This window comes from Trachurus trachurus, assembly GCF_905171665.1.
Source record: "Trachurus trachurus genome assembly, chromosome: 5".
Lineage (NCBI taxonomy): Eukaryota > Metazoa > Chordata > Actinopteri > Carangiformes > Carangidae > Trachurus > Trachurus trachurus.
Window position 1 is genome coordinate 23,493,338 of NC_139896.1, and position 22,738 is coordinate 23,516,075.

The 22,738-nt window shown below is 43.5% G+C and overlaps 1 protein-coding gene across 3 annotated transcripts in view; it reads right to left on the reverse strand.

Annotated features, from left to right (window-relative positions):
- The window catches only part of pik3c2b (phosphatidylinositol-4-phosphate 3-kinase, catalytic subunit type 2 beta), a 37,956-nt gene that overhangs the window by 12,787 nt on the left and 2,431 nt on the right, over positions 1-22,738 (reverse strand). For all 3 annotated transcript variants that reach the window (XM_083972516.1, XM_083972514.1, XM_083972515.1), the window contains exons 2-14: positions 13,230-14,184; positions 10,802-10,902; positions 10,049-10,209; positions 9,660-9,780; positions 6,899-7,010; positions 5,392-5,471; positions 5,151-5,214; positions 4,859-5,005; positions 4,690-4,723; positions 4,386-4,581; positions 1,938-2,060; positions 1,665-1,832; positions 795-909 (exon numbers count right to left, since the gene is read on the reverse strand). In XM_083972516.1, coding sequence (XP_083828642.1) covers positions 795-909; positions 1,665-1,832; positions 1,938-2,060; positions 4,386-4,581; positions 4,690-4,723; positions 4,859-5,005; positions 5,151-5,214; positions 5,392-5,471; positions 6,899-7,010; positions 9,660-9,780; positions 10,049-10,209; positions 10,802-10,902; positions 13,230-14,090 — 2,283 coding nt within the window. In that variant the 5' untranslated portion in view covers positions 14,091-14,184. The remainder of the gene's footprint in view (positions 1-794; positions 910-1,664; positions 1,833-1,937; positions 2,061-4,385; positions 4,582-4,689; positions 4,724-4,858; positions 5,006-5,150; positions 5,215-5,391; positions 5,472-6,898; positions 7,011-9,659; positions 9,781-10,048; positions 10,210-10,801; positions 10,903-13,229; positions 14,185-22,738) is intronic.

The window sequence follows — 22,738 nt, forward strand, 5'->3', positions numbered from 1 at the left end:
CAGAGTTGGTGGCATGGCCCTTTAATTCTGTGAGCAAGTGGAGCTTCAAACTGAATGTGAAGAACAAGTTGTCCCAGTCCTGTAGTCCTGTGTGTGTGTGTCTGTGTATGTGTGTGTGTCTGTGTATGTGTGTGCGTGTATGTGTGTATCAGTTGACTGCACAGAAACAAAGAGCCACAGAACTGAGCGCGATGCATTGACTACACACAATTTCAATGAGTGTGTTTGGAAGCTCGACACTGTAACCAGCTGCACTGAAACATGAATCAGTGTTTACAGTGTGTGTGTGTGGGGGTATATATATATATATATATATATATATATATATATATATATATATATATATATATATATATATATATATATACGTATATATATATGTGTGTGTGTGTGTGTGTGTGTGTGCTGTTTAAAGTACAGGTGAGATGGTGAAGTACAAGGCAGGGCCTCCAGTGTGAAGAGCAGATTAACGAGCTTTTCACACAGCATGGAGGTCTGGAACTCTGCGATGTGATTGGCCAGCACAGCGTCTTTCAGCCCTCCCACTTTGTTACCCCCCACTGTGCCGACAGACCGGCTCCATTCAGATGGATCTGGGGGCAAAGATGGGTCTGAGCACAGACTTAGCTACCAGCACTGATTTTGTGCTGTGATTGGCTAAGAAATGTGACAGACTGCAGGCTTGGACCAATCAGAGCTCACCATCTGTCTGAAGAGGGAAAGGTTTGATACTAGCCGTTTAGATAAGAAACAGTGCGTGCATGCGTGCATGCGTGCGTGCGTGCGTGCGTCACCTGCAGTATCACACTGTCTGGTTGGCTGAAGTTGGGCGAACTCGTCCGGGCGTTCCCACTCCTTCCCGGGGTCGAAGGCCACAGACCCAGCAGCTTTCTCCCGCATGTCAGGACACTGCAGACACACACACACAAGTTGAGGGATGGGGAAGTCAGTCCACACACACATAATGAACACACACAGGTGGGTGGGGTGGGAGGGGTTAGCACACACAATGAAAACACTCCCATCAGCATCAGTCCACACTTCCTGCTGCTGTGAAGGAAATTACATCACACGGGCTCAACTGGGCCCTGATGGAGGGAGGATAATGTTGTGTGTATACTGGGCACGGAGATTAAGGAAAGGAAACAACATCCATAGGTCGTAGGTGGTTGTCTACGCCCAGTTCGGGTCATTATTATGTGTGGGCCTGTCCGCCACCTTGGACAGCTACTGTAGCTACAGCAACCACCACATGGGCAAACAACATCAGAGTTGAGTTTGTCACCACTCCAATAATTTCTCTGTGTGACATTAAATTCGAAGAGACGTCACTGGCACAGAAAACATGTGTACATCATATGATCCAGAGAAAAATACTTTAACTTATGAAATAAACATAATACAAGCTAAATACAGACCTCAGATCCCAGACTGACTTTGTGTTGTTTTGTTTTGCTTTTATTGCCTACTTGTTTTGACAGTGAAAACATATACTTCCAATGCCGATAAGCCTTTTTAAATTGAATATCACTGGTCAAAGGTGACAAACTCAACTGTAATGTGGTTTGTCCATATAGTGGTTGCCATAACTACTTCCAGAGCGGATCAGGTAATGATCCGTATCGAGGCAGTTTCAGCTCGTGTGGCAGCATCATGTGACTCACTGTCTGAAGTTGAAGAGCGGCATGGTGACCCAGCCCAGAGCTTCGATGCTGCGCCGCTGCTTCCCCTTGTCCTCGGCTCCTCCAGGGGGGGGCAGAGAGCTGGCGAACAGAGTCACCGTCAGCTGAGACTCTCTGGGCAGCTGGTTGATCTGCACCGGGAAACACACCCTGCAGAGGGGGATTTAAGCATTATTTATGGCAATGGCGTGTGTATGAAATTAGCTCGACTGCTTAGTGTTAGTTCTCAGGTGAGACTCCGGTTGGACCACGTACCTCTGGTCCCACACCACCAGGTGGAACAGGTATTTGCTGACCGACTGCTTGCTGGTGTGCTGCGGCGCACAGAGCTCCGCCCCTCCGTGAGTCAGAGAGCAGGACAGGAAGAATCCCTCGTAACTGACCAATCAGAGACAGACAGGCAGAACAGGGGACACGACGTCAGGATGAGGTCGGACAATTTACAACAAAACCCAATTAATCTGATTCTAGATCAGCTGTTGATTTTCTTCACTCTGATTGGTTTGTTGACCTGCAGCAGACACACCTGACTGACAAGTGTGTTTGTGCTGACCTAGCCAGACATAGTTTTCATACATTTTGCATAAAAGTCAAACTCAGATTGACATTTAACTTTGTACACAACAATAAAACGACTAATTCTTCTACTGCAGCACATTTATCTGACAGCTGTAACAGAGACTTTAAAACATGAGAAAAAAACATGTTTACCAAATACGATGAATTCAACCTGTGTGAAAGTTATACAGAATCTTTATCATGTTTCAGATGTTGTCGTTAACAACTCAAATTTTTTAACCAAGAAATGAAAGTGGAAACTGTCCATCACAGTTTCTCAAACCATGACTCAGCAGATATTCATTAGTTAAAATTTGCTTCAAATTGACTTGGAATAGGTGCAGATTGATTTCCTGTCAATTCACTAATGGATCAATACATTTCTTATTTTAGCTGTATTTGTTTGCATTTCCACCAGAGACATTTCTCCTCCAAACTTCCCACGTGGTTCCCTTTAAATCCCAGTCTGAGGCTGAAAATGAAAAAAAAACTTTGATGTTTGAAGAAAAAAGCAAAGATCAGAGAAAAGAATAAAACCTGAATCCAGATCATTGAATCATCTAATGACCATCTGAATCAGCCAAAATGTCAAAAGCCAGTCAAATGTTGTGTCACTGATGAATATTGAACTTGAAATAATCTACGGATAAAATAGTCTTCAGGGTTGTTTAATCAATAAAACAATCTGCCCTTTCACACGAAAACAGGAGGGACTACTGTCTTCACTCTGAGCTCAGTGTGAAAAGAAGTGAAGGAGGTGAAGGGACGGGAGCTGCAGAGGAAACTGGAAACATCTGCATGAGTCAAATGAAAAGTATTTCTATACTGGCAGAGTTCAGTTTCACAGTCCATCAGAGGCTTTTTAATCTGGATGTTGAGTCCCGAAACAGTTGAAGAGCCAACAGACACCCTGAGGAGGAGCTGCTCCTCCTCCTCCTCCTCCTCCCTTCAGGATCCAGCTGGTGTGCTCAGACCAGACGTCCTCTAGGAGGCGCTGCAGCCACAGGTCAGTTTTGTACGGTTTGAAATTCGACAGTCATCGACAAGACTGATGGGTGTTTTTCACATCTGAACATCTGAAAGATTGAAGGCAACGCAGCGCCTCTCATCTGAAACCAAACCTACGTCCTCATCTGCAACCTTCTTCAGGAACTGTGGGGGCTGCAAGTCAAAACCCAGGGCAGAAACACCCACATCAAACGCTCTGACCGCAGTGGCACACATGAGTCAGTCAGCATGTTTGATTTTGCTGTTGCACAGTCAGAGGAGAGGACACCTCACTGAGATTTTAACATTCACCTGAAGCTATAAAAGCGTGTGTGTGTGTGTGTGTGTAGGGGGAAGTCGACTGTTTCTACTCTTTGAGGAAGGTTTCCATACACACTGAGACGACGTCTCAGAGTCTGAACCTTAAGCTGCAGCTACAGAGTCAGTTCACAGCTGCTGGGACGAAACATTTAACCTGTTTGACAGAAATATACTCAGATTCTCGCTCTCACTTCCTCTCTCTCTCTCTCTCTCTCACACACACACACACACAGATGGTGTGTGCTGCTGACAGCCAGGTGTCAGGCGAAGCGGCCAGTGTTGCCTTCTCTCAGAGGTCAAAGGTCAGGTCTGGTTCCCAGGCAGTCGGCCCTTTGTCAGAGTGAAACCCTGTGTGTGTGTGTGTGTGTGTGTGTGTGTGTGTGTGTGTGTGTGTGTGTGTGTGTGTGTGTGTGTGTGTGTGTGTGTGTGTGTGTGTGTGTGTGTGTGTGTGTGTGTGTGTGTGTGTGTGTGTGTGTGTGTGTGTGTGGTGGGGGAGGGGCTGCAGAGAGCAGCTCTCAGTCTGAGCTGCTTTTGTTTTACACTCTCTGTGCTGGTCTGAGAACAGCTGAGTCATCAGTCCGTTTGTTCGCACCGAGGCCGTGGTGACCTCTGCAGCCTGTAGGGGGCGCTGGCTCCGCTTTCTACACGTGGACTGTGTAACAACTCATGTGTTTAAGTGATGATTTGATGTTGTTACAGCAGAACCACTGATACTAACATGAAGCTCAGTGACACGACTGTGAGACGTTTAATGACCCAGAGGAATTAATCGGTAAATCCTGCTACAGCGGTTCCGCATGTGGCGCTGACTGGGGGGGGTGTGGGTTAGTGTCGTACCTGGCGGCCCAGGTGATGGGGATCCTGTGGGCGGCGTGCACGTTGAAGGAGAGCACGTTGGTGACGAGGCCGGCCTCCTGGACCGGCGCCGTGCAGCAGTGGCTCTGTGGCGTCGTGTGGAAGTTGGCGTTAAACGTGCTGCAGTACAACTCCACCAAATCCAAGATGGCTGCCGTCAACTTCTCCACCACTTTCTCTGTGAAACAATTATGACATCATGCTTTTATTGACCTAACCTCTGCCAATACATTGAACATTTTAAGCGTCATTTCAGAGAGATGTTGTGTTGGCAGCTGCTGCGTACCTCTGTTCTCTCTGATAGCCAGCACTGAAGCATCCTGGGAGGACAGACAGAGAAAAGACCATCAAACTGAGACGGTTACGACACATCTGTCTGTCTGGTGGATGGTCAACGCTGCACAAAACACGCAAACTGTACGAGACAATTTAAGGACCCTGACGGCGTCTCTCACCTTCAGGACTTTGGGCTGCAGGCGACAGGGGCATGCTGGGAGCTGGCTGAGGGCAGAGGTCACATCAGGTGTTTCCACGGCAGCTAATGAGCTGCAGAGCGCCTTCACGGATTGGACGAGACGCTCAACGTGCAGAGACAGCTCCGCCTTTGATTGGTAGAGGAGAAGACGAAGGAATGTTAATTAATTTTTGGAAAATAAGAACATGAAAGTGAGGAATCACTGTTAATGTTGACGAAGGTCCTCATAAGTAGGAGAAACAAGTGTGTGTGTGCGTGTGTGGTTGTGTTACCTCTGAGAGCAGGAAGCACTCAGCTTCATTATGAAAAGTGTCCAACAGCAGCGTCAGAGCCTCCCTGAAAAACATGGAAAAGTTCAAATCAGACAAAATTAGTTGTTTAATTTTTGTCTCGTCTACTTTATAATTTGTTTGATTACTTGTGCTGAACATTACAACATTCAAATAACAATCAATTAAGTGAAGCATCAGGTTTCCCAATTCTACCAATAAGGTGAGCCTCCCGCCCCCTCACCTGGTGACAGTCTGTTTGATTGGACGCTCCTGCAGCAGGATGGCGTGGTTCATGGTGGATGCCGTCTCATCGTCTTCTTTCTGTCAATCAGGACATTTTTATTTTAAATACCACGTTTACAAATGTCAAGATTATAAAAAAAAGAAAAGAAGTGATGAGATGAAAGTGCTATATATATAGCTATATATAAACTATAGGGCAAATATCCATTTAGGGAAAACTAAGAAAGGACACAGACCATATCTAATATATACACACAACTTAAAAAAGAATGAAACTTCTAAATGAAATAAAGTACTGCACAAGGCATCAAGCAGAGATTATTGAACTGGCTCTTCTGATGGCTGGTCTTTGGTGTCAGGTCATGTCTTCAGCAATAGAGGACAGACACTGACGTCACCTGGCACCAATGACAAACCAACAGCAGAGAGTCTCTTCAGTTCCTGCTTTTCACCTGCAGGTGTCAGACTTAACATACCTCAGACTGAGAAAACAAGAATTTGAGAAAATGCTGTTTTGAGACCACTTTCCTTTCCTTTCACCAATATTTTCGCTGCACCTGAACTCACCATCTCTGCTGGAGAACAGAAACCATGACTGACTGACTGTTTTGAAAGACAAACACCCCTGATCCTCTACTGTGTTGTGTTTGAGCTAATGAGACCTGATAATAACACTGAGGGTAAGTGTATATGTGCCTCTGTGTGTATATTCAGGCCCACTGTTTGTGTTGAGCTGTGTCTCTGTTTGTGTGTTCATGGGTAGTTGTGTAGGTTTAGAGCCGAGGCCTGTTCACCATTACTGAGGATGTCGCCCCCTTGGACAAACTACACATCCACAGGGAGACTGTGATTGGTCGTCTGGGTTGTTTGTGTTTTCTCCCACTAGTGATACTGTGAAAGGAGGTCATGATGAACCTACAGAGGATCTGCAGCTCCTCGCAGCTTTACAGAGCATGATTGTAGAGTTTCAGCTAATTGTTTATCTGCCAAGACACAACTTTATTGTTCTAGTCAGCAGATGTTTCCAGAGAAACAGCTGTAAAAAGCCACTGTCCACTTCCAGTTGGCAGGTGGTGGAGATACGGTGGCCCTGAGAGCTCAACACACTGCAACTTAAGAAAACACATACTTGAACATGCTGCAAAAACTGCAGCATGTTCTACAAGCTAAAGACTAATGCTAATCTACCAGTGCACATAAACCTCACAAACTCACAAACTTTGCATGTGTTTAAAGCTGAAGTGTGTTGAGTTTTCAGGGCCACCGTATGAAGATAGTGGAGAAATAAGCAGCTAAAGAGCCAGATGTTCTTTCTCTTGAGGAGCTGGTGGAGACCAAACACAGAGCTAAAAGAGAGGGATGCTGGATACAAACATCTCCACACATCAATTATCATGTTAATGCAAAACTGCTGAGTGTGTAAAACTGTAAACTGGTAAAGAAAAAGTGATGATCTGTCAGTGCTGTGTTCACCGGTGACAATGTGCATGTGTATGTGATCTAACCGTGCGGGACAGCTCCGTGTTGATGTCTGATCTCCTGGTGAGAAAAAGGCGTACATCCCAGTCGAACTTCAGACACTGCTGAACAAACTCCAGACTGGCCAGAGTCTGAGAGCTGAGAGACAGAGACAGAGATGAAGTCAGTCTTGTAGTAATTGTACACAACAAACAGCACTCCTCTGAAGTGTGAAAACACTTTTAGTACAACACGTTCTGAAAATGCTGAACTGAAACCCTCCACTAATAGTCAAAGAAGAGGTTTCATACACAAGACGTTCAGACTGAACCTCTTACTGTAGTGAAGTCATAATAATTCATCAGAGAAATGAATTTGTAGAGAATCAGATTTAATAAAAACACGGTCTGTTGTAACGCCAGCTGCAGGTCACTTCTGCTCTTCTCTGTGTCGTTTCTCTTTGTCTGTATCTGCTGTATGAAAAGAGGCCAAATCAGCTGTCATCAGCTCCTGTTTGCAGTGTTGTCATGGCAACACAGATACAGATACCTATCACTGAGATACTGTGAAGCTGAGGGAAAATTAAAAACATATTGATTCTGAATGAGGTTCTGCTTTTTTTCTCTCTCTCTCTCTGGTTCCTACGTGGAGGTTTATCCTGGATGTGAATCAGAGATGACGACGTCCTGGTGGATGGAGGTCACAATGAATCACAACAATACCTGCGTTTCATGCTCGAGTGTTGTGGAGGATTTTAGCTTTTTGTCCTCAACGGCCACCGTAGGCGACAGACAGACATACAGTACAGACATCGGCAGCACAAACAGAGCTGTTTGCTGCAGTAGGAATCAGATGATAAACAGTTTTCACAGTTATTGTTTCAGTGCAGGAAGTTCAGTCATCCTAACACAGCTACAGGTTATCAGGCTTAAACACACTTCCACAGGACACACACACACACATACACACACACACACTAAGTACAGCAGCTCCTCTCTGGGGATTCAGTTATTAATATCAGGCGTGGGCAGGGCTGCAGCTGGTGTGTGTCGGTCTGTGCTCGTGTTCGTATCCTTGTGAGGACGTGCTGTCTGGTCCTCTCACCTTCAAATAACTGTTTGATTCCAGCTGTCAGGTTAGAACCAGGTTTAGCTTTGGGGATGGGAGTACATGGTCTGACTGAGGGTCCTCACATGTGTAGCAGGACAAATGCCTGTGTGTGAGCTGTGCTGTGTGTTTGTGTTGTGTGAACAGCAGTGGTGCTGGTTTAGCAGCAGCCACAGCTCAGCTGCACTATGTTATTATGAGTCTGCACCACAGACCACAGATCAGTGTTACTGTTGTTTTAATACTCTGGTGTTTCCCGACCGGTCCAGCTGACGGGCAGGACGCGTCCGCCTCTCTGCTACAGTCTTGCTTTGATTTACTCAGTGAAATGTCTCTTAATACTGTCTCCCAGCTAATAAAAACATCATGATCATCTCTTCTAGTCTGACAGGCAGGAGAACCTGCAGTCTGAAGAAATGACTAACAACTCATCTGCATGTTTTAGGTAAAAATCTGCAAAGAAATAACATTTGAACAAATAAATATTAGATGAAATTGTACATCATTGATTTCAAGAGAATATTATCATATTGTGTACAATATTAAAGGGGAACTATGCAAGTCTGGTTGCTTTTTTTCTCTTTGTTTTCATTTGTTTTCAACAAACATTTGTCAGAACATACAAAACAACTTAAAAGATTTCAAGTCAGGGAAATATGATACGATACGATACGATACGATACGATACGATACGATACGATACGATACGATACGATACGATACGATACGATACAAGGCTGCACAATAATGCTTGAGCAACGTTTATTTTTCTGTGTCATGGCTGCACACACTGATTCAATCTAGTTTCATTTGACAGAAATGCTCAAGAAAACTCCTCATTCTTCTATTCCAAAGTTTATCTTGTTTCAAAAACCCACAGCATTAGAGCAGGTTGTGTCCGTCAGCAGCTCCACCCGCAGGAGGAACTGACAGTGCAGTTTGATTATTGAACACACCAAATGTTGTGAAACTGACTTGGTGGTGAAAATTTGCCATTCAAGCAAGAAAAGCACAGAGAGACGAACCACAGATAGGAGGCCGTGGAGGAGGAGGGGGGGGGTTCCATCAGAGCCGCAGACAGAGCTGAGTCTTCGTCTGAGTCACAGAGACGACAACCACGACCGATAAAACATGTCATCGATACGCATCAATCAAATAATAAAGGGTCCTCCACATAAGGTATCCAGCAGTAGGAGGAGTTTCATAAATATGACTCAAACATCATGTTTAGATGTTTGTGTGCAAGACAGAGGTATGATGAAAATGAATAATTATCTGCAGCTGTGAAGTTGTCAGTGTTACACACACTGATTCATGCAGATGTGAACTGTAAGAAGCAGATGTTTCAAACTAAATCAGATTGGAGAGACAGTTTCAGTTTGATAACTGGTTTCAGCAGCACAGGCAAGTCTGACTCAAACTAAATCCACTTCTCTGTTTGTGTTTCTGTCCATGAAACCTACAAACAGGAGCTATCAGCTCTTTGTTTGGTTTGTGATGTAATGTGATCGATCGGTTCAGATCAAACCTGGGGTTAGCAGTCCAGGAAACAGCAGCAGTAGCTTTGTACATGTCACAGTTCGTCTCAAAAATCTTTTAATAGCTCAAGGGCAGGGGTCAAAAACACAGAGTGTCTCGACGTGAATCTGTTCAGACCTGGTTCAGCTCTGGGGGTTTGTGAAATTGGTGAAAGGTTCTTACTTGTTGAAGAACTCATCGTGGCCGCAGACCTTCAGCACATAATCGTCCACGTTCAGATGATCCAGATCATCCTGAGCGTAACACAGGGTCTGATAGATCAGCAGATCCACCGTGGACGAGCCTCGTGGAGAAAGAGAGAGACAGAGAGTTTTTATTAACACAGATCTGATGGTAAGTCGTGACTCGGTTGAAGAAATGAAAAAACATTAACTTGTAAATTATGATTTCTTTCTTCTTTCTCCTTTTCTCAACATATTCTGACTTTCACTTCATTAGACTTTTATTCTGAGATGCCAGTCAGCACTAACATTGTGGTGGGTAACTGAAAAGTGGAAGTGGAGTTTTGTTTCCAGCCAAATCAAATATGTGACAGCAACACAGTCTCTTACCATCACAGGTAAAGGTGAGCGGCTCTCTGAAGTGCTGACTGATGACCGTGACCTTCACACTGACCCCCAGACCCTGATGAAGCTCCTCCAGACCGACCGAGGGCGACCAAACGAAGCCGGTATTCTTCGACTGGTCAGTGAACGGGTAAGCCGAACGTAAACTTGGACACAGACAGACAGACAGACAGAGGTTTTACTAACGATGACGCAGAGTAAATGTCAGGAAACAACCATTTATGTGTGAGGCACCACAGAGGTCTCTAAGTTACAGGTCGACATGTCCTCATGTCGTCTCATTTGAACATTTTCAAGCTCCAAAAGGGTAAAACTATCGTCTTTACACAAAAAACAAAAATTGGAGGTAATTACACAGCTGTTACATAGTACAAAAACACACTGTGACACTTATACTGGAACATGAGAATGAATCCCATATGCTGATAATGATGCAACTAAAAATTAAAATGTATTGTGCTGTTAGTGTCACTGTCTTCTTTAAGTCCAATATCAGTATTAAAGCTCCATATTTTACACTCTTCCAGTGTGTTATCTGAAGTATTCACAAAACTAAATCATCTCAGTGTAGTTTTACATTTCCTCTCTCAGCTTCTCTTAGGAGCTCTAGTAACAACAGATCGGTGTCAGCCAATCAGAGGAGAGGAGAGTCCGTGCACCATCCTGTTCGATGGTGGGTCCAGGTGGGCGGGGCTTGGTGACTGCTTTGTTGTGCGTGCGTGCGTGCGTGTTACTCACATATCCAGCATGTGACAGAAAGCTGCCACTTCCTCATCTCTCTCCTCCGACACCTGGAACAGTTCATATCCAAATCCATTCATCCTGGAGCGCAGAGACACCTGTCAATCACACACAGAGCCATCCACCAATCAGAGGACAGTGACCTGCCAGAACTAACCAATCAGAGGACAGTGACCTGCCAGAACTAACCAATCAGAGGACAGGTCCCTTGGAGGGCTGGAAGTGTCCATCTGAATAACTGATAATATGCAACAATACCAACCACACTCTGTCATCATACAGTAGGCTCTTATTTTGTAGTGCAAGTGACATTGACTTGACATGTCAGACACAAATATCTATGAATAAATACAAACACAAGTAATCAATACATTAAAATAAACAGTTGTGCTGTAGTTCAGATGATACAGCATAAATGCAGAGTGCAGGTTTTTATTGAAGTGCTGATGTTTGCTTATTTTAAAAGGAAACAGACGCAAAAAGATGCACATCCTCATTATCATTATTATTTGGACAGTGCAAATACGAACATAGCTGCTGCGTGTTGGTGAATAAGATCTATGAATACAGCTGTAACACACTGTGAGAGTGAATTATTTTATGTGTCAAGTCTCTGTTTAGGACCAACAGACACACACACACACAACGGGAAATGTGAGACAGCTGGAGGAGGCCGATCAGCTCTGAGCAGCTTATCCCTCAAGTCCAGGAATGATAAAAAAAAAAAAGAAGAAAAAAAACCCAACAACAAATAAACTCTTAAAATATGAGTAAAACAGAAATTTAGTCTCAAGTTCTGTAGCTTTCTTTGAATGTGAAACATAATTTGTTGCTTTTAATTTTCTCTGTCAGTGCAGCTGATCCCTCATGAACCTGGGTTGATGGTGATTTTGTCATGAAACAATGAATTCATCTGCAGAGCTGCGGCATGGGACAAACTTCTGCTCAGCATCAAGTTTACAACAACAGAGCAAGAGGAGACTGAAACCATCAACATCCTTCGTCGAGGTTCATCTCTCCCTGGTTAAACACATGATAAACTAATTTGATGTGTGAAGACAAAGTCGAAAACAAATTAAACGCATCACTGAAAATTTGTTTTAACTTAATTGCGAAAGAAGGGTTGTTTACACTGTATATTCACAGTGACCTTCAGGCTTCAGAGCCGTGAGCTGCTCAGCCAAACAAAGAGCCGGAGTGTAAAGATAACAGATGAGGAAAAGGAGTAACGAATGCTGCTGGATCATCTCCAGGAAGTGATGCAGCCACTTCCTGTTTACGCCGAGTGTGTACGAAGATTCGCTCAGATACAGATACATCATCGCTCCATTGATCCTGGAGGCTGCATGTCGCTCCACAGCAGCGCTGATGTGTTGTGTTGTGTGTTTTGTCATGTCGTGTCGCACTGGGCCTGCTGCCCGTCGACCTGTTTTGTTGCTGCCGTTAATCTCACTGTCGTCATGGTTTTAGATTACAGCTGTTGAACCGGTCTGACTCCTGCTGACACAGCTAATCGCTGTCAAACTGTTGTAGCCCCTATAAGTTTCAACTGTCAACGGTGAAATGTCAGGAGATGTTTTCACTGCGTTTACTTATGCAAAGGACAAATAAATGTGAAACGTGACACAGCTGGTAACTGAACCTCAGCGGTCTGACTGCAGACTGAGGTCACGAGGTGTAAATTATCAGAAACCAAAGCTGATTCATTCTTCATGACTTTGTCTTGGATAAAATCCTGATTTCAATCACAATTACACTGTAAATCCTCTTTGACGCAGACAAAGTTGCTGACATTTCACACCGCAACAAATTTGTCTTTTTAGATTTAGGTTAGATTGTAATCAAAAATGAGAATGAATATAATGTTTTCCTTTACCTCTTTTTAAAAGACTGATTATATAAATTAAAGGGACTACGAGGACTTTTGGAAAAAGAAGTGTTTTCACACTACATTTCCCATGAGCCTCCGCGCGCATGGTGAAATTCTTAGACCGGCGCAAGACAGACGAAAGCGATAACATTTGCCAAGAATGTTTTCATTAATCTAGAACGAAAGTCGGAGGTTGGAGGACGATCAGATACCGTCGTAGTTCCGACCATAAACGATGCCAACTAGCGATCCGGCGGCGTTATTCCCATGACCCGCCGGGCAGCGTCCGGGAAACCAAAAGTAGGAAATGCTGGGCGGGCTGACCACTAAATAATAATATCAAAATAACTATAAAGACAAAACGATATATTTATCGAAAATGAATCCATTAACAAGTGGTAACTTGTTAATGGATTCATCCACATTAATATGAGACTCGTATAACCAAAAGCAAACTGCTCGGGGTCTCTTTAAGTGCTGTCAATATTCAAGATAGGACTTTTTAATCCCAAATGAAATTTGTTTTAAATCTAAGACAACTCCACAGGTTCTTACCGGGTCTGCAGACACCCGCCGCTGGTTCTTGTTGCTCTTGGGAACAGGTACGTACGTCCTGGGAGGCACCTGCGGGGGGAGGGTCTTACTCCGAGCCACGGGCTTCCCCGATTGGTCCCCGTTGGCCCTGCGGCCCCGGGGCCCGCTCTGCCGACTCTCATTGAGTCTGGACAGAGAGTCGTTGATGTTGTCGTAGTTCAGCTCTCCTGAGGTCACTTTGGGCTGATCCACTTCCGGCGTGAACAGGTTCACATCCCGGGGCACGGTGGACCCTCGAGGGGGCAGGAAGGGGTTCTCCGACCCGGACGACTGAGGGATGGGGTTTCTCGGTGGGATGGCAGGGGGGGCGTCATCTGGAAGAGAGGGGAATCCTTTGGAGAGAAACCCTGATCCAGATCCAAGTGAGTCCCCGAGGCTGGAGCCTGAGTAGTCTCTGAACTTGCTGACCTCGGGACTGTCCAGGATGTAGAGGGACTCCTTGACGTAGCCCGGCTGAGGGGGCAGCGCCCTGGCTGGGATGGAATGTGGAGACTGGGACCCTCCCGGCTGGTTCAGTGAGGGGTCGGATCCAGAGAGACCCCTCAGCAGGCTCCCCTCTGTGGGGGCAGGGATGGGCTGGCTGGGAGTGGGTCTGGGGCGTTCGATGGAGGGATTCGGGGTCTTGGAGCGGGTCTGAGCGGGGGCTCTGGATCCCCCCGGACTGATTCCTGGCCCGCTCTTGTCCTGTTTGAGTCTGGAGAGGGCGTCGTACTCCATCTGCAGCGCCTCGGCCAGGACCAGCTCCTTCTGGCTGATGCCCAGAGCCTCCAGGCAGCCCCAGCCCGCCTCGCTGCCCTCCTTCTGGGTCTGAGCCGCCGACATGCCGCCTCCTCAGCGGAGATGGAGCAGGAGGAAGGGAAGAGCTCGGCTGCTGCTAGAAGAAGCAGCCAGGACTCATGGAGCTACCGAAAATCAGCTGAGGACAGAGAGGAGAGACGGAGAGAGGAGATGAAGGACAAAAACAAATAATAAATGCATCGATCAGTACATCACAAGCTTCAAGAGCTGAGGATAAAAACGTATCAATGAATCTGTAGATCATGGAATTTTATAAATTTGCTCAGTTTATAATCTGTTATTACAATTTTATTTTATTTCTACTTATTTATGTGTGATTGTAAGAGGGGAGAGATGTTGTATACTGCTCTAACATACTCTTGAAGTCTTGATAAAGGTATTGTTTAGAAAATTAAAACAGTCGCCAGCAAAAACATAAAGACACCACAACCAGTGATATCCTAGAATTAGGTAAAGATATACAGATGTGCAGTCTAAAAAGAGAAACCAAAAATGAGTGGAGCTCTGGTTTTACTTTGAGCAGCACTTAATATTTATTGTGAAGGAATTTACGTCTGGAGTTAATTTGATTTCAGTTGGTGTGATCTGTTCCAGAGCCGACTCTTTATGGAGAAAGCTCATTTCTACATATCACAGTTAGCACTCACCACACTCCTCCTGATTACTGTTAATGTAAGAAATGTGTAGTTTTTTGGGTCCGGTGCTGATATTTCACTGTTTAAGCAATAAATAACTTTTATTATTTAAAACGGGTTCAGTTCAGCACTGCAGTAAACTACTGATGTTATTTTTCTCTAGTGGATCGACCAACACAAGGACATCATTTCTAAATTAAACTGAAACAGATTGAACAGTCAGGCCCCAAAGTCATGACATAATATCAAAGTCTTCTTCACTATATTTTTCTGGCATATTAGACATATATTATTTCTTCTCAGGTGAACTGTCACTTTGACACAACCGTAACACAAGGGGTGACCTACCTAAAATTTAACAGAACATGATTGATCAAGTAAAACTCAATCATTTCACTTCCAAATAACCAATTTTCCAGTTTCAACATGATGATGGAGTCATATCAAACCAGATTTCAAAACAAACTGTTCGGACAAAAACTGGTCAAATCTGAATTTCTCCTAACAAGTTATTATTACATAACCTCAACTTCGGTGTTAAATCTGACGTCAGGATGATTCATGACACACCCAGTCAGATACAGTGAGGTTCAGTCTTCAGCCTCCTCATCCTCAGTGCTACTGACAGCAGAGAGTTTCTGTCAGACTGAAACATCTCTGCTGTCGTCGTCCCAGTATAAACTTTCACCCAAACTCCCACAGAAGCCCAGCGGAGACTGGATCAGGATCCGACCGACAAAACCTGAGTGTGTCTGCTGCGTGTGAAGGAAGGAAGGAAGGAAGGAAACACAGAAACACAATGAGGAGGAAGCGATGAAACAGAGAGGAAATCAAACTGTGAGGATGCAGGAAAAATAACTGCAGAGAAACACCATCAGTTTATTACTGCACAACTGTCTGTCGGGTTATTAGGAACTATTGCATATAAATAAAGAAAACGGCTGTTTCAACGACAGCTAATTCAACATATCTACACCACAACAAGCATGAGCAGGACAAACATTGATCATTATTTAGTAATCTGATGGGTCGCTGCTCCCTGACCAGCTCCTCTGTTTTTTACTTGGGTCAAACAGAACTGCAACAACTGATCATGATCGACACTTACTCTTTGTTAATATTTGTCTTTTAACAATGTGACTACTGACATGTCAGTGAAACCTCTTTGAATATCTCAGTCAAATACCACAAATATATGATGTCTGTCACAAAAGCCAAAATTGCAAGTCTAGGAAGAAATAAGAGACTGACTGTTGCGGAGCTTTGATCTGACGCCATTATTAGTTCTAGACAGAGATTTGATCCACTCTAATTTTATTCATTAAATCTATATTTCACCACAGGGTCTGCATTTATCAGGGCTCTAAACTGCCCCTAAAATTTGAGACAGTGCAAGTGAATGTTTAATACTTGCACATGTGAAACGTGTAAGAGGTGACTGAAAGAATGTGGGTGAGCATCATGAAAGAAAAGGACATTTTCTGCTTGCGCCCCTAAAATTTTAAGTTAGGGGCCACTGTGCTCCTATAGTGAAAAAAAGTTAGTCTGGAGCACTGTTTATATTAATCAGAGATATCCAACATGGTACAGACAAGGGCTTGTTCATTCTGGTTTGACCTGAGTGACATTATGGCAAAACTAATTTACCTTCCCATTAAAACCACAAATCTGCTTATTGGAGAACTTTACAACCATTAGTGCACATTTAAACCCAGAGAGGATTCACTGTCAGGAAGTGCATTTATAGCCATGATGTGGCAAATCAGATTCCCATCTCCCTGTTGCAGATTTCTGCAAATGAATAGTTGTACTCCAATTATTAATCTTTATTGCAGACACAATAAGTGATCCATATCAACAACAACAAACATGATAAAACAGATTTAAGAAAGAGAGAGAGAGAAAGAGACAGACACACAGATAGAGAATCAACTCTCCACATAAGTCATAAGCAGGCTATCCCACCAGTGTTTTCTAATTGAAGAGATCACATTGACAATGACTAAGAAAAGAATATTACACCTTTCTTGAGATTTTGCAGCCCTGTTGAGCCAAATGGCCGCCTTTCCAACTCTCATAGCCAATGTGATATAGCAAGGTTACATCACAGATACATGATTGTCAGGATGCTACATTGCCTTTTTTTTCTCAAAAATGTCCAACCGTTTTTGATCAGGGTCTTCCTCAGTTTATCAGGGTGTATACAGGTCAGGGGAGAAATCTGGTGTTGTTAGCATATATATATGTTTTGTTTAACTGAAAATCTGAAAATAGAGGAAAGTCCTGTCCGACCACAATGAGCTTGAGCTGTCTGATGTTTGATCAGATGTCAAACAACCTCATGCAAGCCTTCATCAACTAATCTGAACCATCACCCTCTGATATAATCTCAACATATCAGATCTTCGGGCCATCCGGCAGGGAAATGTAACGTCTTTAGCGTCTTTAGGCTCCGCCTCCCACAAAGTTCACTGTAATTCAGAGTAATTTTCATTGAAACCCGATGAGATGGCCAGAACGTCCTTCATGTGAGGGATTCAAATGCTTCAGTGTGTAATCAGCCCATCAGACAGTCTGCGGCTTCTTAAACCCCCCGAGGGTCATGATCGACACACACGCAGCAGTGTTGGGGGTGGGGAGGGACAGAGCAGAGGCTGCTGGGAAGAGAGGAGACGACACCAACACCCCACAGAGACAGATAAACCCTGACAGACACTCCACAAACCAGCTGTGGCCCAGTTTTACACATGCTAACACACATCAGATAGCGGTGTGGACAGAGAACTGGTCGGACTGGTTGGGCTGTACTGGACCAACAGGAACGGTGCAGGATGTTTGAATTTACAGTCAAACAGTGAGAAACAGCTGAGGACTGGGGGATTATTCACATCCCCAGTTTATCGATGTGTTGATTACTTGAATTGCATTTGGATCAATTAGTTGATCAACCTACTCCATTAACTGTTTTGATAACTTATTCATTGTTACAGCTTCATTGAATTTTCTCTTGTCTGTAACTGAACATCTAATGATCCATTAATTATTTGAAACAATATCATGCAATTTTCTGTATATTAACAAACATATGCATGTAGAAGCAAAGAATAAACCTCAGCGTCATGTCTCCAGATATCTTGTTCTATCTTAAACTCAACGTTTAGTTTAGTGTGAATATTTGTCAATTTGAGATCATGGAAGTATCAAACACTGAGTATTTGGTACAGCTTCCCCACTAGCATGATGTCAGTGAGGAAGCTGTTGGGTTGGGCCTAAGTAGGCCTGGGACGATAACAAATTTTGCTGGACGATATATTGTCCCACAAATTATTGACGATAAACGATATTATTGACACATTTTTTGAGAACAAATTAATAACCATTAATATAATAATAATAATATTTCATAATAATGCAAGTAGACCCTTTTAAATGTGATAAACTTTTATTTCTCTGAGTATTGTTTTTAAACATTGTAATTGGAATGACAAGAACTTATATAGCTACTATCCTAAATAAATAAAATAAACAAAAAATAAAAACAGTGCAGTGCAGCTCTTCTGTCATAACTTTACGTGAAGCTCCACTTTTCATTCAAACAAACTAATGTGACTTCCACACATGACATGTAAGATTTAATCAATGAGACTAGCATTTATCTCCTATAAAGTATTAAACCAGCCGGCGGTAAACCTCTAAAAACCTGCTGATAAGTTTTCTTAGTCGTTTTCTCCCCCAATGACGGAGGTTGACCGGCCCGTGAGCTGCTGCAGGCGGCTGCAGACTGTGGGAAGCCCCGCTCCTCCTGCTCGCTGCTACCACATTAGCTCCAAAAACGTCGGAGGAAAACTCCCAACAGGCGATATGTGGATAAACTGACCACAGACTGTGGATCTAAACTGTGACTTTCTCGCATGAAAAAATATTAAAACTGTAAAAAAGTGACGTGTTAACAGCCTGGCAGCAAGACGGTAAAATAATTAGCTGCTTAGCTTTACAGCTAGCGCTGCCGGTTGCTGCGAAATGCATTCTGGGAAACAAAGATCCTGGATGACTGAAAAGAGGGTTCACTCCTTTCATTCTGCAAAACAAACGGCCCAGGTGCTGAGACCGATGCACAGAGTGAAGCCTCTTGTCATCCAGCCTGGTTGGAGGCCAGAGACCAGGAAAACAAATACGTGCGCATGCACATGGCGATTTATCGAGGCCGGAAAAACTATCGAGTTCATTTTCATTTATCGTGCGATTAATTGATTTATTGATTATCGTCCCAGGCCTAGGCCTAAGTGAAAGAGAGTTGGAAAAGGTCATTTGAAAATGTAGAAGGAGGGCTGTGACGTCCTCAACTCTGGTGTCCATCCAAAATAAAGCTCCGAACCAAGAGAGAAAACAGGCGGCAGGACTTCACTTTGTATTTTTTAGTTATTTGAAATTCAGGATGATCTGGAGTCTGAAGTCTCTCTCCACTGACCTCTGTCTGTATGAGCAGGTCTGACATCAGTGCAATGACCGGTTAGAGTAAACAACACCAAGCACAACAGACTGTCCACTCCCACATCCACATTAAAGCAGTTAGCAACACCACCACCAACCTAAAACTGGACTTCACCACTGTGCTAAAACAGCAAAGCTGACAACACAGAAGCATTGAGGGACACAGTAAGAACCAAAAACCTAAAATACACTAACAATTGAAGCGAACTCTGTGCTGCTGACTGTAAATTACTAATCCCTCTCACTTTTCTTTTCCAAACAAACAAACAAAAAAAGCCTAAAATGTAGAGTTACTGAACGTCAGTGTGTTTGATCAGGAACACACACAAAAAAAGCTGTATACTTGTCTAAGTCATACAGAAAAACAAAACCCAGTGCGGTGCCATGTTTGAAATGTTAAATTGTTAGCTATAGCATATAATGTTATGTTGTATTAATTACAGTTAGAAAGTTTGGAAAAGAAAACATGTTTTCAAAGACATTGTTAGACTGGTATTTTTATGTACTCGTATTAACTACTCAATGTAAGTACTTGTACTCAGTCTGAAAAAGTGGCATTGGTGATGCCCTTGTAAATGTTGAGGCACAGCTGGGCGTTTCAGATATAACAGTGTTTGTGGACGTCAGACAGACTCATCAGAACGAGAAGAGAGCCCAGTCTGTCTAAAAACAACCCCCCACCACACAGACTATACCCTTTCAATCAGAGGGCGGAGGAGAGAACAAAGAGCTGATGTCAGTGTGTCATGTGATCGAGGTCAGACTTTCACTGGCGAACCCCCCCCCCCGAGACCCACAAAGTGGGGGTGGGATCGCTGTCACCCTCCAAAACGCCCGCCCACTGTCATCAACACACACATGTCTGGTTTCATCCAGATGGAGCTCAGATTTTAACAGAGTTTACAGAAAATGGTCCAAAGTAAGAGATGAGTCAAGTCTATAAAAGCTGCTGCGAGTCTGAGCCGAGATTAGAGCTGAACTATTAACCCTCTGGAGGCCATTTTGATTGTTCTTCATGCGTTAATCTCTGTCTTTGTGTGACACATTTGTAACACGTGCATTGCACCCCTACTTCCAACACAAACTCCACTGTAAACTGGACAAATCATAAAATGCTAGTGACAGAATATGAAAATGTTCGTATATGTTTGGATGTTTAGTCATAATCAATTGAATAATTATTTTACAACGACTCAAAGTCTTAAAAATAATTGTTCTGGGCTAATTTCTGCACTCAAACTAAAGAAATAACGAAATCTGAGTAATTGTCCAACATCAACTGAAGTCCTCAGCTGGTCTCTAGTTATTTATGTGTAAACAAAGCAGTGGTGACAAACTGACTCGGGTTTCAATAAAAATTGTATCAAAATTACAATATGGTCAAGTGCAATATCCAAACTGTAGGAGCTGCAACTTTTTTGTTAAAGGTAAAATGTGCCATAACATGCCATAACTGAAGAATGGTGCTACAGAGACGACTACAGACTAAAGATCATATCCTCAGACACAAAGGAACAGTAAGCCTAACCCTAACCCAACCCTGTTTGGCACAAGACTGAACCCAAATCACATCATCATTATTCTTCTGAAAAATTACCCACCAACTGAAATCAGCTTTCATAACACATACATAATATCTGCCAAAATATTACAATTTGGATTTCTTGCATATTGTTCAGACTAATGGAGCCGATTTTCAAGTTGCTGCCATTAAATCACTGCGGAGGAAGATGAGGTCAAAGAGAGAAGTTGCAGGCAAGCTCAGCCGATGGAAAGCCACGTGGAAAACATGATGGAAATCTGACATCTCTGTTTGTTTCATGGACTCATGTGAGGAAATGTCCAGTCTCTCCTCGTCAGCGTTTATTCTTTCAAGTGTGTTTCATCCTCTCGGCTACTGTTAACACAACAGGAAGCAGATATTTAGACTCGTTTCCAGTGTTTCCACTCAGGCTCTGTGCACCACATTGATCATGCACATAAAAACCTGAGTCGTTCAAAGTCTTCAAAGCGAAATGAAAATCTGTCAAACAGCCCAGGATTACATCTGTGACAGACGATGAGCTCCAAGACTGAGTCTGTAAAATACTGTCAACTCTGACCTTCAGCAGCCTGAGAGAAGAGTCTGTGACCGAGAGACAAGATAATGTGGGTTTATATGACTTTGTTTCACTCCTACCAGACAAAAGACTTCACAATGACGACTTTCTTCTTTTTCATAGCGCTCTGTCATATCCTCTGTTCAGTACAGTAGTCTGAGGCCCTGCTGTCTCCAAACCAGGTCTCTGTAGTGCAGCAGTGTACTCCCTGATTGAGCTGCTTTGTATAAGGATTGGATGGTGACATACAGATGATAGGCCTGAGCTATATCTTCCAAAGGTGAGATTTCTACTTTACGAAAGAGGGACGACTTCCCTGCAAGAGAAGATTTTCATTTCTGCACCACAGAAAAGAAACAGCGGACCATGACATATATGAAGTTATGCAAGTCAGCTAGGTATGTACAGCTAATGTCAGTGCAGCTAATGCTACTGCAACTAATGCCACTGTAACTAATGCTACTGCAGCTAATGCCACTGTAACTAATCTTACAGCTGCAGGTACTGTAATGTCGCTGTGACTAATGCTACTGTAACTAATGCCACTGTAACTAATTCTACTGAAGCTAATGCTACTGTAAATGCTGGCACTGTAGCTAATGTTACTGTTGTTAATGTCACTGTAATTAACGGTGCTGCTAGCCTGTAGCTAACGCTGGTGTGGCGGAAATGTGGCAGGTGTAGCATATCAAGTTGCTGATTACACGGTGCAGCAGCATGATTACTGCACAGGTGTGCCATAAAAGGTCACTTTGAAATGTGCAGTTTTATCACAGCACACAATGCCACAATGTTGTTGCACATGTTGAGACAGCAAGCATTTAGCACGTTTAGTGTAGCCTAACTGTGACGATGAAACAAACGGTCATTTCATAACCATAATTATTGAGAATACAGAGAATGAGACAGAGACTTTATTGTCAGTGCATATTTCTATGCAACATTTGAGAGAGAAGCTGGTTGTTCACTTAGCAAAACAAGCAGCAAAAGAAGTATTGCATGTTTTTGTTGAGTATTTCAGCAGATGCTCGGGTATTGATTTATCTGCAGTGATGAAAAACACCTTTGTACGCCACAAAGGGTTCTGTTGTCCTTGAACATGCATAGCTATGGTCAACTGTCCTATTTGCTCAGGTGAGACTGAGAGTCACTGATCAAATTACAAACGCTGGTCCTGCATCAGCAAAAACTGAGCAGCTGATTTCTACACCTGCGCTGACAAACCCTCAAAGTCAATATGTTACTCCAACTCCCACGTCTAATATGAACTTTAAACATACGCATGGCTGATTTTATCCTGGACGACTGCAGCTGGGAGATTTACTGGAAATGATGTCATCCCTGACTGGTACTCCCACTGACACATTCATCCCAGCACACTCCCATTCCTTTTGATTTTGATATAAACCCAAACTAATGTGACCTGATCCCCTCGAACTAATAATTG